Genomic DNA, 16,287 nt, shown 5'->3' with positions numbered 1-16,287 from the left:
AAGGACAAAGAAGAACATTCAATATGGAATGCTTGGACCCTGTGGCAGAAACTGTTGATTGGGTAAATTAGATTCCATTCCCAATTCCCTTCTTTCTCTCCCATATCCACTATAGAAAACTTGAAGGGTGGAATATTCTTTCTTGTAAAATGTTTTTAAATTAATTGAGGCATAATTTACATACAGTGAAATGCACTGATCTTAAGTGTGGAGTTCAATCAAATTTGACAAATTCATGCACTTTCATAATCCATACAATATCAAGATAGAGAACATTTCCATTATTCTAGGACATTCCCTTGTGTCCTTTTTCCTATAATCCCGCTGTCCTGGGCAATCACTATTTTTAGATTTTTTCCACCTTGGATTAATGTGTTTATTTTAGAACTTTATATAAATGGAACCAAACAGTATACACTTTAAAAATACATATATTTATTTGTTATTATTTTATATATTTATATGCCATTTATATGTGTGCGTCTGGATTTTTTAATCAGCAAAATGTTTCTGAGATTCATCCACGTTGTTGTGATAGTTCATTGCTAATTAATAGTTCGTTCTTTTTTATTGCTGAGTGATGCGCCATTGTATGAATATACCACAGTTTCTTTAGCCATTCTGACTGATAGGTTCCTAAACTATTTCCAGTTTATTACCATCTATAAAACAGTTAGCAACATACTCATGAGGCTTTGTGTGGACATATGTTTTCATTTTACATAAATAAATGGCTACAAATAGAATTGCTGCATCAAGAGGGAATGTACAGCCAGCCCAGCCAGGCACATCTCACATGTACCCTTCCCCTACTCCTTCCCCCCTGACATGGTTAATACATTTTAGTTTTCCAAAATGATTGTACCATTCTTAAAAATATACTGTAATTTTTTAGAGGAGTTTTAGGTTCACAGCAAAATTGAGCAGAAAGTACAGAGTTCCCATGTACTCCCTGAGCCCTCGCAGACTTAGCCTCCCTCACTATCAACATCCTTCACCAGAGGGGTACGTTTGCTACAGCTGGTGAATCTATGCTGCTATAAACATTAAGTGCAGGTTTTTGTATGGACATAAATTTTCAGCTCATTTGCGTAAGTACTGCAGAGGGTGATTGTTGGATAATACAGTTAAGAGTGTGTTTAATTTTGTAAGAAACCGCCAAACTGTCTCCAACATGGCTGTATCATTTTGTATTCCCGTTAACAATGAATGGAATTCTTGTTGCTCCACATCCTCCTCAGCATTTGGTGTTGTCAGAGTATTGAATTTTCACTATTCTAAAAGGTGCGTGGTGGTATCTCATTGTTTTAATTTGCATTTCCTTAATGACATATGGTAGGGGCCTCTTTTCATATGCTTATTTACCATCTGTGTATCTTATTTACCATCTGTATCTGAGCTGTCTGTTAAGATCTTTAGTTTATTTTTTAATTGGGTTATTAGTTTTCTTATTGTTGGGTTTTAAGAGCTCTTTATATTTCAGACAACAGTCTTTTTTTTTTATTGGATATGTCTTTTGCAAATATTTTCTCACAGTCTGTGGCTTGACTTCTCATTCTCTTGTCAGTGTCTTTGCAGAGCAATAGTTTTTAATTTTAATGAAGTCCAATTGATCAATTCTTGCTTTCATGAATCATGCCTTTGGTGTTGTATCTAAAAAGTCATTGCCAAGATTATCTAGATTTTCTCCTATTCTATCTTTTAGGGTTTTATAGTTTTGCATTTACATTTTAGTTTATGATGCACTTTGAGTTAATTTTTGTGAAAAACATAAGGTCTATATCTAGATTCACTTTTTGCTTATGGATGTCCAGTTGTTCCATCACCATTTGTTGAAAAGTCTGACTCTCCATTGTATATTGCCTTTGTTGCTTTGTCGAAGACCTGTTGACTTTATTTGTACAAGTATACTTCTGGGATCTTTGTTCTATTCTGTTGATCTATTTATCTATTCCTTCACCAATAACACATGGTCTTCATTACCATAGCTTTATAGTAAGTCTTAAAGTTGGATGGTGTCCGTCCTCCAACTTTGTTTTTCTCCTTCAATATTATGTTGACAACTCCAGTTCTTTTGCCTCTTCATGTAAACTTTAGAATCAGTTTGTCAATATCCAAAAATGACTTGTGATTTTGATTGAGATTTCATTGAATCTATACATTAGGTTAGGAAGAACTGATACCTTGAAATTTTTGAGTCTTTCTATTCATGAACATGGAATGTCTCTTCATTTATTTAGTTTTTTGACTTTGTTCATTAGAATTTTGTAGTTTTCCTCATATAGATCTTGTATACATTTTGCTAGATTTATTCCTAAGTAGTTCAGTTTTGGAGGTGCTAATGTAAATGGAGTTTGGTTTTTCATTTCAAATTTCAGTTATTCATTGCATATCCTGCAATCTTTCTATAATCACTTATTAATTCCAGGATTATTTTTTGTCAGTTCATTTGAATTTTCACATAAACAATTAAGTCTCCTGTGAACAAAGATAGTTTCATTTCTTCCTAGTCTATATACCTTTTATTTGCTTTTCTTGTCTTATTACATTAGCTAGGAACTCCAGTGCAATGTTGAAAAGGAGTGGTGAGAAGGGACATCTTTGCCTTGTTCCTGATCTTAGTGGAAAAGCTTCTAGTTTCTCACCATTAACTGTGATGTTACTTGTAGATTTTTTGTAGATGTTCTTTATCAAGTTGAGGAAGTTACTCTCTATTTCTAGCTTGCTGAGAGTTTTTAATCTTAAATGGTGGAGGATTCTGTCAAATGCTTTTTCTGCATCTACTGACATTATCATGTGATTTTCTTCTATAGTCTGTTGATGTGATGAATTACAGTCCTTGATTTTTGGATAATTATCCAGCCTTACATATCTAGAATAAGTCCCACTTGCTTATGGTCTATAATTCTTTTTGTTATAATCCAACTTGTTAATATTTTTCTGAGGATTTTTGAATCCATGTTTATGAGAGATTTTGATTTATAGTTTTCCTATTTTGTAATGTCTTTGTCTGGTTTTGATATGAAGACAATGCTGGCCTCATAGAATGAGTTAGGAAGTATTCTTTCTGCTTCTTTCTACTGGAAGACACTGTGGAGAATTGGTATAATTTCTTCCTTAAAAGTTTCATAGAATTCACTAGTGAACCCATCTGGGCCTGATGTTTTTATTTTGGAAGATTATGAATTGTTGATTCAGTTACTTTAATAGGTAGATGCTTATTGACATTGTCTATTTCTTCTTATGTGAATTTTGGCAGGTTGTGTCTTTCAAGAAATTGGTCCATTTCATCTGGGTTATAAAATTTGTGGACATAGGGTTGTTCATAGTATTCTTTTATTATCTTTTTAATGTCCATGGGATTCATAGTGATGTCCACTCATTCATTTCTGATATTAGTAACTTGTGTCTTTTCTCTTTTTTTTCTCCTTAGTTAGGCTGGCTGGAGCATATTAATTTTATTGAACTTTTCAAAGAACGAGATTTTGGTTTCATTGAGTTTTTTTGTATTAATTTGTTGCTTTTACTTCATTTATTTCTGCTATAGTTTTTATTATTTATTTTCTTCTGCTTATTTTGAAATTAATTTGCTCTTCTTTTTCTACTTTCTACAGGTAGAAGCTTAGATTATTGATTTTTAGATGGTTCTTCTTTTCTAACGTATGCATTCAGTTCTATAGATTTCTTTCTATGCACTGCTTTTGCAGCATCCCACAAATTTGGTAAGTTGTATTTTTATTTTCACTTAGTTCAAATTATTTTTAAAATTTCTCCTGATATTTCTTCTTTGACTTTTGTGTTATTTAGAAGTGCGTTGTTTAATTTCCTCATAATTGGGGATTTTTCAGTTATTTTTCTGTCATTCATTTCTGATTTACTTCCACTGTGGTTTGAAAGCATAGATTGTATGATTTCTATTCTTTCTATCCTGCCAATGTTTCATGTAAGCTTGAGAAGAATGTGTATTCTGCTGCTGTTGGATGAAGTATTTGATAGATGTCAATTATATCCAGATGACTGATGGTGCTATTGAGTTCAATTATGTCCTTACTGATTTTCTGCCTACTAGATCTCTCAATTAATAATAGAGGGTTGTTAAAGTCAACAACTACAATAGTAGAGTCATCTGTTTCTCTGTGTCATTTATCAGTTTTTGCTTCATGTATTTTGATGCTCTGTTGTTGGGTGCATACACATTAAGGATTGTAATATCTTCTTGGGGAATTTATCCCTTTATCTCCTCTTCTCTCTGCCCCTCTCCCTGCTTGCATTCTCCCCCCCTCAAAATAAATAAACAAACATTTTAAATAAATAAATAAATAAACAAACAATCATTTTCTCTTTCACATATAGGACAATATAATACAGCTAAAATTGAGTTTTGTTTATGATCTGAATTAAGACTCATGATACATTTTTTTTGCCATATGGAGAGTCAACTGACTTTGTAGTATTTGTTGTGCAAAACCACTCTTTCCTGATTGCACTGCAATGGCAACATTGTCCTAAATCAAGTGAGTCCCTATGTGGTTTGTTTCTAGATTCCATATATTGTTCCACTGGTCCATTTTTCAGTCATTTTCACAACACTACACTCTTATTTAGTATATTTTTATAAAAGTCTCAATATCTGGAACTATAAGAATTTTGTCTTTTTCAGGTTTTTTTTTTTACTATTTTAGATTTTTTCATTTCCATACAAATTTTAGAATAGGTTTATCAATTTCCCCAAAATACCAGCTGAAATTTGATTGAAATTGCTTTGTTTTTTGTTTGTTTGTTTTATTTAAATTCAAGTTAGTTAACATACAGTGTAGTCTTGGTTTCAGGAGTAGAACCCAGTGATTCATCTCTTACATACGAAACCCAGTGCTCATCCCCAAAAGTGCCCTCCTTAGTGCCCATCACCCATTTAACCCATCCCTCTACCCACCTTCCTTCCAGAAACCCTCAGTTTGTTTTCTGTATTTAAGAGTCTTTTATGGTTTGCCTCCCTCTCTGTTTTTATCTTATTTTCCTTTGCATTCCCATTTGTTCATCTGTTGTGTTTCTCAAATTCCACATATGAGTGAAGTCATAAGATATCTGTCTTTCTCTGAATGACTTATTTCTCTTAGCATAATACCCTCTAGTTCTATCCATGTTGTTGCAAATGGCAAGATTTCATTCTTTTTCATTGCTGAGTAGTATTCCATTGCACGCGCGCGCGCGCGCGCACACACACACACACATATATATATATATATCTCACATCTTCTTTATCCATTCATCAGTTGATGGACATTTGTGCTCTTTCCATAATTTCACTATTGTTGATTTTGAATCCATAGTTAAATTAGGGTAAATTGACACATTTACAATAATGAGTTTTCCAATCCATGAATACTGTATATACCTTGCTTTATTAGTTTTTAGTCATTTTCAATAAGGTTTTGTAGTTTTCTGTGTATAAGTTTTGCATATCTTTATTCTTATGTAACAGATATTTTTGATGCTACTAAAAATGGGATCTTCTAAATTTTGTTTTCTAATTGTTTCTTGCTAATATATAGAAATACAATTGATTTTATATTAATTTTCTGGTAACCTTGATAAATTCACTCATTAATTCTAATAGCTTGAAGAATCTTTTGATTTTCTGCATATATAACCATGTAATATGCGAATAAGTGCAGTGTTGGTGTTAGTGTTGTTTTTGTTGTTGTTTTTCACTCCAATATTTAAGATGTTTATTTCCTTGTCTTGCCTTATTGCACTGGCTATGATCACCAGTATAATGTTGAATAATTGTGGTGATCATAGCTATCCTTGTCTCCTTCCTAGTGTCAATGAGAAAGTTTTGATCATTCAGTATTAAGTATAACATTTGCTGTCTGTTTTGTATATGTTCATGGGGCAAAGGAGACCATTTGATTTCTCTTTTTATTCTGTTAATGTTAATGTTATACATTATATAATTGTGGTGGGTTTTTTAAATGTTGAGCCACCCTTACTATAATGACCTTTGACAGCTTCTAAGCCCCCTATACATCCCTCTTCCCCTTTTCCCACATCTGAGAAAACTGATAAGAAAGAAGTCTTGATGTTCCTTCCCTTTTTTGTGACTAGTGGGAACTTCAAGCCATATGTGGGAATCCTCAGCCTGGCATAACGCTTAGCCACCATAAAAACCCTACTCCATCTCCATTCCTTGCTCTTTCAAGCCATATTTGAGCCAGTTTAGGAAGACTTCCCTTCTCTCCCTCAGAAAGCCTTATTATGTGAGTAATATATTTTCATGCCATCCTGGTGTGTATGTGTATTGTCATAAGTATCAATAGTTGAATCAAATTTTGAGTGGAGATCCATCCTGCCTCGGTAGGGTGGCTATAATAATTGGTACTGTGAGCAGGATGTCTAGATGATGACTGTTACCACTGAGGTCCTTCTTTTCTTGCTTTGTCTCGCAGTATAGCTCTGCCATCTACTTGTAACCATACAGTTTGAGCTATTGCATTTTATCTAGTGGTTCTTTGAGTTGTGTTGCTGCCTGTTTTCAGACTTGCACTTTGAGCTGTATTGCTTTGTGTTACATCTACTGAGTTCTAGGCATCTGTTATAGACTTAACTGACCTATGAAGAAGTTTCGATAATCATCATTTAAAGACAGGAGTATGGGACTGGGGATGACCTCCTTAAAATGGCATTAGGTCATGCACTCAGCTCAGACTTATCTGTGTGTCTCATATTGAATTGTGTTCTCAATTTTCCCATAAACAATGACTGACACTAACATTAAGGGAATGACTCTTACCCTGTGATCATTAGTGTGTGTCTCAAGCAGGTATTAGTCTCCATTCTGTGAAGTGCTCAAGGGAAAGATCAATATATGGTCCCATCAAGGACCTGTGCAATATATGGTCCCATCAGGTGATCACCCATGTGGAGAAAGAACAGTTACTATATGGCATGCTGAGGCCAGACTCTGAAAGGCAGATGGTTTACTAGGACCCTGCAAAATGCCTTTGCTGATGTTGCTGCTTCCCATGACCTTATTGCCAAAAAAGGTCCTCATCCTTAGGTCCATATAGGGGTACACACATATGTTATAGCTGTGACACAACTGTGATTCAACTATTTCCATGAGGGAATCCCCTCTGGAGGAATAAATTTATAGACATGAGGAAGGTAGAGAAAAAATCCCTCTCCCCCAAGTACATCGAATAAGCACAGTGAAGAAAAAGAGAGAGAGAGAATGGGAGGGAGAAAGAAAAAGAAGGAGGAAAGGAGGGAGGGAGGGAAGGAAGGAAGGAAGGCAAGAAGGAAGGGAGGGAGGGAAGGAGGGAGGGAGGGAGGAAGGAAGGGAGGGAGGGAAGGAGGGAGGGAGGGAGGGAGGGAGGGAGGGAGGGAGGGAGAGAGAGAAGAAGAAGAAAAAGCAAAAGAAGTAGAAGATGAAAGAAAGAATGGAATGTAAGAAAGAAATCTGGAAACAGGGAAGAAACAAAGAACTGAAACACAATCTGATGCCATTGGAAATTCAAAACTTACTAAGAGAATTTATGCATCAAAAAGATTTTTTTAATTTAAAAAAAATTTTTTTTTCAATATACGAAATTTATTGTCAAATTGGTTTCCATACAACACCCAGTGCTCATCCCAAGAGGTGCCCTCCTCAATACCTATCACCCACCCTCCCCTCCCTCCCACCCCCCATCAACCCTCAGTTTGTTCTCAGTTTTTAAGAGTCTCTTATGCTTTGGCTCTCTCCCACTCTAACCTCTTTTTTTTTTCCTTCCCCTCCCCCATGGGTTTCTGTTAAGTTTCTCAGGATCCACACAAGAGTGAAAACATATGGTATCTGTCTTTCTCTGTATGGCTTATTTCACTTAGCATGACACTCTCCAGTTCCATCCACGTTGCTACAAAGGGCCATATTTCATTCTTTCTCATTGCCACGTAGTACTCCATTGTGTATATAAACCACAATTTATCCATTCATCAGTTGATGGACATTTAGGCTCTTTCCATAATCTGGCTATTGTTGAGAGTGCTGCTATAAACATTGGGGTACAAGTGCCCCTATGCATCAGTACTCCTATATCCCTTGGGTAAATTCCTAGCAGTGCTACTGCTGGGTCATAGGGTAGGTCTATTTTTAATTTTTTGATTGATTTTTTCTGTTTTTATGTTTTCCAGAGTGGCTGCACCAATTTGCATTCCCACCAACAGTGCAAGAGGATTCCCAAAAAAGATTTTTAAAAAGGGCATGGATTGGCTTTGTGCCTCTATCATGTAGGTTCTAAATTAGCTTTAACATCTGAAATACACTAATTGGCAAATCTTCATGACCTTAATCCATACTGGAAGTCAAATTACACTTATGCCTCATATCTCACTAAATTTAAACAAGGTACCCCTGTAATCATGGGAGAGTTATTGAACCCAAAATAGAGAACAGATAGGCATGCCTCACGTTAATTAATCAGAGCTACTGACTTGCCTAAATTTCATCTATAGCCCCGTAAAACATCTCACAGTGGTCATGCACATTCAAACAAACTAAAATTAAATTAAGCCCTTGACACTTACACATTGGCTTGACAAAATGGGGCTCCATAGACCTTCCCCTCTATGCTCCAATGTAAATTAGAACAAGTCCTTCAAAGAGTGAAAACCATTATATGGGATCTGTTTAGAGAAGAGGGATTATGCTTACTCGTTCTCCATTCAAAAATCCAATTTGGCTTGGTTTTAAAGTTGGAAAGAATAAAGTTACCCCATAGTGGATTACCACAACCTTAATGTCATGGCCACACCCATTAAGGCCCCCTACTAATATTAATGAAATTGCTGACTCTATCCAATCAGCAACTGGTAAAGACTTTGCTTTCATGGATTTGGCCAACAATATTCTGTTCAATACCCATTCCCACAGCCTTTCATTCACAGTTTGCCTTCACCCCTGAAGGGGGACAACACATCTTTAACTCAGATGCTCAGGGAATGCCTCCTTAACCCTGCATTGCACACAATCTTTGCAGGCAAGACCTTAAATGTATGTGACTTTCTCTAGGAGCACAAGTATGATATTACACTGATGAATCCTCCTCTGAAAAAATCACTGGACACATGCATTCAGGACATGCAAATACGAAGCAGCTCACAAAAAAAAGAGGATGGGCCACTGCTCCACACATAGTGCAAGTTCCTGCCATCTCAGTTAAATACTTCAAATTATCTGGTAATACAAAGGCCACATGGACACTGTCAAGAAATAGCTATTGACCCTTTTAGCACCTACAATACTAGAACAGGCCTAATGTCTTTTAGGCTTTTTTGAGTTCTGAAGGCAACATATTCCTTATTTACAAATCTCACTTAAGCCCATTTCTGCTATTACTTACAAATCAGCCCACCCTGAATCAGGCCCCTCCCAACAAAAGGCTCTAAAATCTGTCCAAATTGCAATACAATGGACATTACCATTTATGCCCTTCAGAGACTCCTTCATTTTAGAGGCTTTAGCAACCTCCTCTTCTGCCTCTTGCAGTCTCTGGACCACTCATGATGGCCACTTTGCCTTCAAGGTCATTCCATTCTCCCCATGAATCATCAGAGGAGCCAATCACATCTGGACAGACTGCCCCTCATGGGGTCTCTAAGCTGGTTGTAAGCCTTGAAAAAACAATTCTGCACGACAGCTTATATTATAAAAGCATTTTTTATTTGAACACACTCTGGAGGTAGTCAGAACAAGAACAAAATTTGGGCTTAGGATGGGGACCCTGTTCTGAAAGATTTAGATACCAGAAAACTTTGGATTCTTCTCACATCAAGGACCATGCTATAGAGACCTAGAGGCTGATTTGAAGCAGAACATAGAATCATGACATGGGAGACTAGAGACTGGGGAGTGGACCCTTCCAGAAACCAAAGAATGCAGTTCTGCAATATGCTTGCTCTAGACTACGCTCCAGAAAAAGAAAAATTTTGGCTTGGCAACCACCTGGAAGAGGCGGTCACCACAGGTCTGGTGGCTGCACTTGAGAGGCAGTGACTTGCGGCAGGCTCTTAGCTCTTGAAGCTCTTCCGGGAAGAAGAGGTGGTGGAGACAAACTTGACACTGGAGCTGCTGCCCCCACCACTGCCAAAGCCCACCCCCAGGCTTCGGCCACTGCCTGCACTGAAGCCAGAGCCCCCCACACTGAGCCCACCACCGAGGCCAACGCCTCCACTGCTGCTGGAGTAGTAGCTCCCACCGCCACCTCCTCCAAGACCACCGCCAAGACCACCGCCAAGACCACCGCCAAGACCTCCACCAAGGCCACTGCCGAAGCCACTGCCGCCTCCGTAGCCAGAGGACACGCTGTTTGTGATGACAGCTGCAGAGAAAGGGGAGAGAACTTGGTAAGACCAGCTGGCTTGATTGATCCTACACGTCCAAATTATTTGATACTGCTAATGTTAGCACTGTACCTGGCCCCTTTCACAAAGTAGCAAATGAAGGCCCAGAACTAATCCATTTAGTTAAGTCCCTAACACACAGTTGGTGAGCATAGAAGGCAAGGGATGGTGCTAAGTCTTCAGCAGGTAAGGACAACAACAGGGAAAGGTTACAAGATGTGTAGGATATAGGGCCATACCCTTTAAGAAACAAGACATGTGCCATGTTGGTTCATGTCTCAGTCTGTGTTCTTTCCCCTCTACCACCTGCTTCCCACTAAGTGTATTAAATACATCATATATTGGGATGGGAGTTACTAGTATCTAGAAATAGTAGGATTTTGACTTGGTGCAAAATACCCCACGTTATCATCATTGTTAATGTCTGTTCAACTTTACTTACAGATGTTGACTGGTCCAACTCCTTCTCCACTCAGTCTAAAAGGAGAAAAACTAAAGTCAGAGTTTTAAACTCCCCAAAAGACAGTAGTAGTCCATGTGGATAATTCCCATAGTCATGTTTAGAGCTTGTTTTACAAACAAGGAGACTGCATGCCCAAAAGCTGCTTAAATCAGAGAAAGAGATAGCCCTCTAGAGTGACTTCCAATGAAGAGGTGTTGACCTAAAAACAGGTTATGGGAGGAAGATTGTAATTCACATTCTCCTCCACCCATTATACAGAAACTATGAGTAAGAGGCTGTGGGAAATATGAATATATATGAAGCAGTTTTGGCCTGGTAGGAGCTGACATTCTCTGAGGGGACTTGGCATGGACAGAAATACTTCTAACAGGAAGGACACAGTGGATAGTGTCCGAAGATTGCAGAAAACGGGGTAGTTTGAGAATCCAAATGCAAGTGAATTCAAGTCAGCTGGAGTAATCATGAAACGCTTCCTGAAGAAAAGATACTTGAAGAATGAGGAAGATATTTGTTGAGTTGCTTAGCTGTTTGAAAGAGAGGAATCAGGGGCGCCTGGGTGGCTCAGTCGGTTAAGCGTCCGACTTCAGCTCAGGTCACGATCTCGCGGTCCGTGAGTTCGAGCCCCGCGTCAGGCTCTGGGCTGATGGCTCAGAGCCTGGAGCCTGCTTCTGATTCTGTGTCTCCGTCTCTCTCTGCCCCTCCCCCGTTCATGCCCTGTCTCTCTCTGTCTCAAAAATAAATAAACATTTAAAAAAAATTAAAAAAAAAAAAAGAAAGAGAGGAATCTGATGCTGGGAACAGGGTCAGAAACATTGTATAGGTCAGCTGTATGCCTCGGTGTCAGATTGAAACTGGATTAGTGAAGAAAAATTATCATGCACAAGACAGTGGTCACTTGTTTGTGTGATTTACACCCCGTAGTGGAAGAGAAGCTTCATATTATCAAATGTGAGGCCATCCTGAGCTTGTGAAGTGAGTCATTATGTTGCCCACCTGCACTCCTCGCCCTCCAGCAGCTTCCTGTAGGTGGCAATCTCCACATCCAGGGCCAGCTTGGTGTTCATGAGCTCCTGGTACTCCCTGAGCAGCCGGGCCATGTCCTGCTTGGCCTTTTGCAGAGCATCCTCCAGCTCAGCCAGCTTGTGCTTGGCGTCCTTGAGGGCCAGCTCCCCGCGTTGCTCAGCATCAGCAATGGCGTTCTGCAGATTGGCACACTACGGAGGGAAAGAAGAGAGTGGGGACTCTTTAGTAGCTGAGCTAGGCCTGAGGTATCTCATTCTGAGATTCCAGGGAGAAGCCAGTACATTTGTCCTGGTCATTGTGGATTGTAGAACATTGAAATGCTGGTACTTCTCCCAGTTCTGTGTGCGTGTGTGTGTGTGTGTGTGTGTGTGTTTATAAAAAGTAAAACAAAACCAAACAGAGGTCTCCCAACCTCTCCCTACCTGCTTCTTGACATTGTCAATCTCAGCTCTAAGCCTCTGGATCATCCGGTTCATCTCAGAGATCTCTTGCTTGGTGTTGCGGAGATCATCCCCGTGCCGGCCTGCTGTCTGCTGCAGCTCTTCATACTGATGCCACCAGAAAAGAGGAAAGATCCCAATCATATGAGGGCGGAAACATTTTCCCAAAGCTCACAGGCAGGAGCTACCAAGGTGGCAAGTAGTGTAGTTGTCTGGGGCCTGGTGCTAGTTTCAGCTTTGTCCAGGTGGACCTGGTCTTAGATCATTTTCCCTTTAGCGCCTTTGCTTTCATAGAGACATAGGTGTGGGATTCAGAATGAGATTCTCCTTAAGGTTCTTGAATTTATATGGAAAATACATGCATAATTGTTCCCATAAGTCATGCAAAGAGGCCTCAGCAGGTTTCAGAAGCCCCACCCTTAGCATTTTGTCAATGACCTGGAATCCTAGACATGTGTCCATCCCCTCACTCAGGATATATTCACCACAGCACCCACCTTGGTCTGGTACCAGGACTCAGCTTCTGTCCGACTGCGGTTAGCAATCTCCTCATATTGGGCTTTGACCTCAGAGATGATGCTGTCCAGGTCCAGGTTCCGGTTGTTGTCCATGGACAGGACCACAGAAGTGTCTGAGACATGTGTCTGCATCTGGGACAGCTCCTGTGGGGAGATTTGAAGTCAGCATTAATATCAGGTCCATTCAAATCTTCCATTCATTGTGGTATGTCAGCTTGAGAAAAGAAATAAAACACCTACATCAAAAATTTAGATAAGTTAATAAACAATCCAAATCATTACTCCATCTACTTAAAAAAAAACTTTAACAACTCTGAACCTCCAATAAACCCGCATCATGTAACTTCTCAGACTCACATCTTCTTGGGTCATACTTTATTTTAAAAGAATCTAGCTGTGTGGTCTGCATGCTGGGAGAAAACAGAGAGGGGGTGGCACTCCTGCAAGGGGAGGTGGCCAGAAAAAGAATACTTGTACCTCTAATAACTCACTCTAAACCTCACTCTGCAAAATGACTGTTGAAGAGGTCTTTTGCTTTAAATTTGACTTTCTTTTTTTAAAGCGTTGGCTTCATAAGTAACAAAGTGTGAGTAGTACCAAGGGGGAAGGAGAGACAGAGATGTGTCCACAGCCTAGGAATCACTGAGGTCAATCCTGGAGCCCCTAATTTTTGGTGATGTCCCCCATGTCCCTGGGTCCCAAATAGGGGGCATTTCCTACCGCCTCAAAGAACATCTTCATGAAGTTGATCTCGTCCATTAGGGCATCGACCTTGGCCTCTAGCTCCACCTTATTCATGTAGGCAGCATCCACATCCTAGAGAAACAGGGATGGTTGGCACCACACCCGATTTTTACCCTGACATAAATGAATGACACCATAAGACAGCATAGCCATAGGCTATAGGCTGTCTTCTACCCACGCACCTTCTTCAGCATCACAAACTCATTCTCAGCAGTGGTACGCTTGTTGATTTCATCTTCATACCTGGTAGTAAAAAGGATGGGAAGTGCTGATCAGGAGATGAGGGACAGGTAAAGCCTGGGGTCTTTACTGCATGAAGACAACTGTGAGCCTGCCTTCCCTCTAGGAAGGGTCTTCTCGCATCATGAGGGCAGAGAGTGGGGGAGCACTGGTAGTCTGAACCCCTGGGCAAGGTCCTCACCCATAAGGATATCGGTTTTTCTGTAACTGCCTACCAGATAATCTTTATATTATTGCTACAATTCAGTGGTATCAGGAATATTCCTGGAAAGAAGCTGTGCTGTTTCTCCCCAACTCCACCTCTAGTCAATTTCCCTACTGCTTTTTTTTTTTTCAGCTTTCATGGCCTTGTGAAAAAACAAACCAAAAACTACCAACCCAGCTGCTTGTTCACAAGGACTAAAGAAATTATTTGAGCCACTTATGTTGGGTTATGTCCTCAGTTCCTGCTTTGGGGGCCACCCATCAGAAAGCCCATGTTGTATCCTTCCAGTGTCCTGGGAAGAAAAGCCCCAAAGAGCAAGGATTACATGATGTTTATTTCACCAGGTGGTACCAAGGGCACTGAGCTTGCTGCTTTGGCTGGTGGCTAAGTGCCTTACCAATGGACTGAACTTGGGCCTGGTACTTTCTAAACATGGGCTGGATTTTTTCCCTAGTACTTCAGGTGTCCATAGAAAGGTATACACATCTAGCCCGTGGGGAAAGCATAAGTGGCAGGCAGTCTGGTTATGAAGTGCATCTGGTGCCAAGAAGACACCACCCGCCCCATCTCTGCTCCCCACAACCCACTTGTTCTTGAAGTCCTCCACCAGGTCCTGCATGTTCCTCAGCTCTGAGTCCAGGCGGCCCCTCTCCCCCAGGATGCTGTCTAGCTGTCTCCTGAGGTTGTTGATGTACTGCTCAAACAAGGGCTCCAGGTTCTGCCTCACGGTCTTGGTGCCCTGCTCCTGGAGCAGAGTCCACTTGGTGTCCAGGACCTTGTTCTGTTGTTCCAGGAACCGCACCTGGAGAAGGCAGAGTGTGAAGGTGGAGAAACTTGAATTTCGTGTCTCGATGGTCAATTCACCAGTTTTCCTCCCATTTCATGCTGCCCTCCCCCCCACCTCACCAGGCACCGCCATGCCTGGCCCTGGGCCCCAGGAGGGGAGGTCCAGAGTGAGGTGCCCAACCTCACTGTTCTATGGGAGACAGGACACACAGCCTGCACCGTGGGCACAGCTGGGTGGTGCATGGCCTGGTGCAGGGGTGGCTGTGAAGGTACTCAGATGACTGCCCGATGAACTCATCTACTTTTCTATTCAATCAGCCCTGTTACGTGAGGCATAGAATTCATCTCTCTGTCCCGCAGGAATCAAGGAGCCCTTTCGGGGTAATCTCTGAAGAGCGAAGAAATAGAAGCAATAAGACCCGCTCTTCTATGCTGCCAGTCTAAGAAAATGGGCCACAAATCCAGCACACAGAAAAAACCATAACAGACACCTATGCAGGTATTTGCACAAAGTCAGAAAACCTCCCTTCTTCCCCCTTTCTTTGGCATTTATATATACACTCATATTGTTTTTTTCAAAAAGGACCCCGGCTCACCTTGTCGATGAAGGAGGCGAACTTGTTGTTGAGGGTCTTGATCTGCTCCCGCTCCTCAGTCCTCACCCGCTGGATGGTGGGGTCGATTTGCAGGTTGAGGGGAGTCAGGAGACTCTGGTTGACGGTGACCTCTTGGATGCCTCCGGGGGGGCACACAGGGAAGCCAGGGCCACCAAAGCCACCTCCAAAGCCAGCGCCGCCACCGAGCCCAAAGCCGCCACCGGCTCCGCCGCCAAAACCAAATCCACTCCCGGCTCCACCTCCGAAGCCATAGCCGCCTCCAGCACCTGCACCAAATCGGTTCCTGAAGCTGCCACCACTAGTGCTGATGGAGATCCTCTTGGAGCCTCCCAGGTTGTAGAGGCTCCGGCTGCCATAGCCACCTGCTCCACAAGCACCCCCTAGGCTGACCCTGCCGAAGCCGCCACCGCCACCCCCGGACCGGGACACGGAGGTGAAACTGGTGCGGGAGACAGACGGGGTAATGGCAGAGGCAGCGCTAAAGCTACGGCCGCCCCCACTCCGGAAGGATACACTCGACTGGCGAGACATGATGGCTTGTTCCTGGCGGAGCAAGAGTACCGGGCACTAGGGGTCGGGAAGTGCTGACGAGAACAGAGCTCAGCAGGACGCAGAAGGCTGCTCTGTTACCCAGGAACTTCAATCCCCCCTTTTTATCCTCTAGGACTGGGTTGGGCGGGAGAACTGTCGAGCTGTGAATGATGAAGTGGGCTGGGCATGCCTGGGGGGCAGCTGTGAGCTCACCGTCACACCTGCACAGTGGTGTGGGGTGCAAACGCTTGCTTCCTGGCAGGCTGTGCTCAGTTAGGAATAACCTTGCCTTGCAGCGCTGATGTCTTGGCAGAAAGCTGGCGATGCTGCCAGCCAG

General features: G+C 41.4%; 1 protein-coding gene across 1 annotated transcript; it reads right to left on the bottom strand.

Moving 5' to 3' along the window:
• Positions 1 to 9,681: 9,681 nt before the first annotated feature.
• KRT5 (keratin 5) lies at positions 9,682 to 16,063 on the bottom strand. Its single transcript, XM_019419439.2, has 9 exons — positions 15,399 to 16,063; positions 14,604 to 14,818; positions 13,754 to 13,814; positions 13,548 to 13,643; positions 12,807 to 12,971; positions 12,292 to 12,417; positions 11,840 to 12,060; positions 10,826 to 10,860; positions 9,682 to 10,361 (listed from the first exon to the last, which is right to left on the bottom strand). Exons 1-9 carry the CDS (start codon positions 15,948 to 15,950, stop codon positions 10,051 to 10,053), a joined length of 1,782 nt encoding a protein of 593 aa, XP_019274984.2. The 5' UTR covers positions 15,951 to 16,063; the 3' UTR covers positions 9,682 to 10,050.
• Positions 16,064 to 16,287: the final 224 nt, after the last annotated feature.

Source organism: Panthera pardus, unplaced genomic scaffold (assembly GCF_024362965.1).
Source record: "Panthera pardus isolate Hobbes unplaced genomic scaffold, ASM2436296v1 HiC_scaffold_6, whole genome shotgun sequence".
In the NCBI taxonomy this organism is placed as follows: domain Eukaryota; kingdom Metazoa; phylum Chordata; class Mammalia; order Carnivora; family Felidae; genus Panthera; species Panthera pardus.
This window is presented reverse-complemented; position numbering and strand designations above follow the sequence as displayed.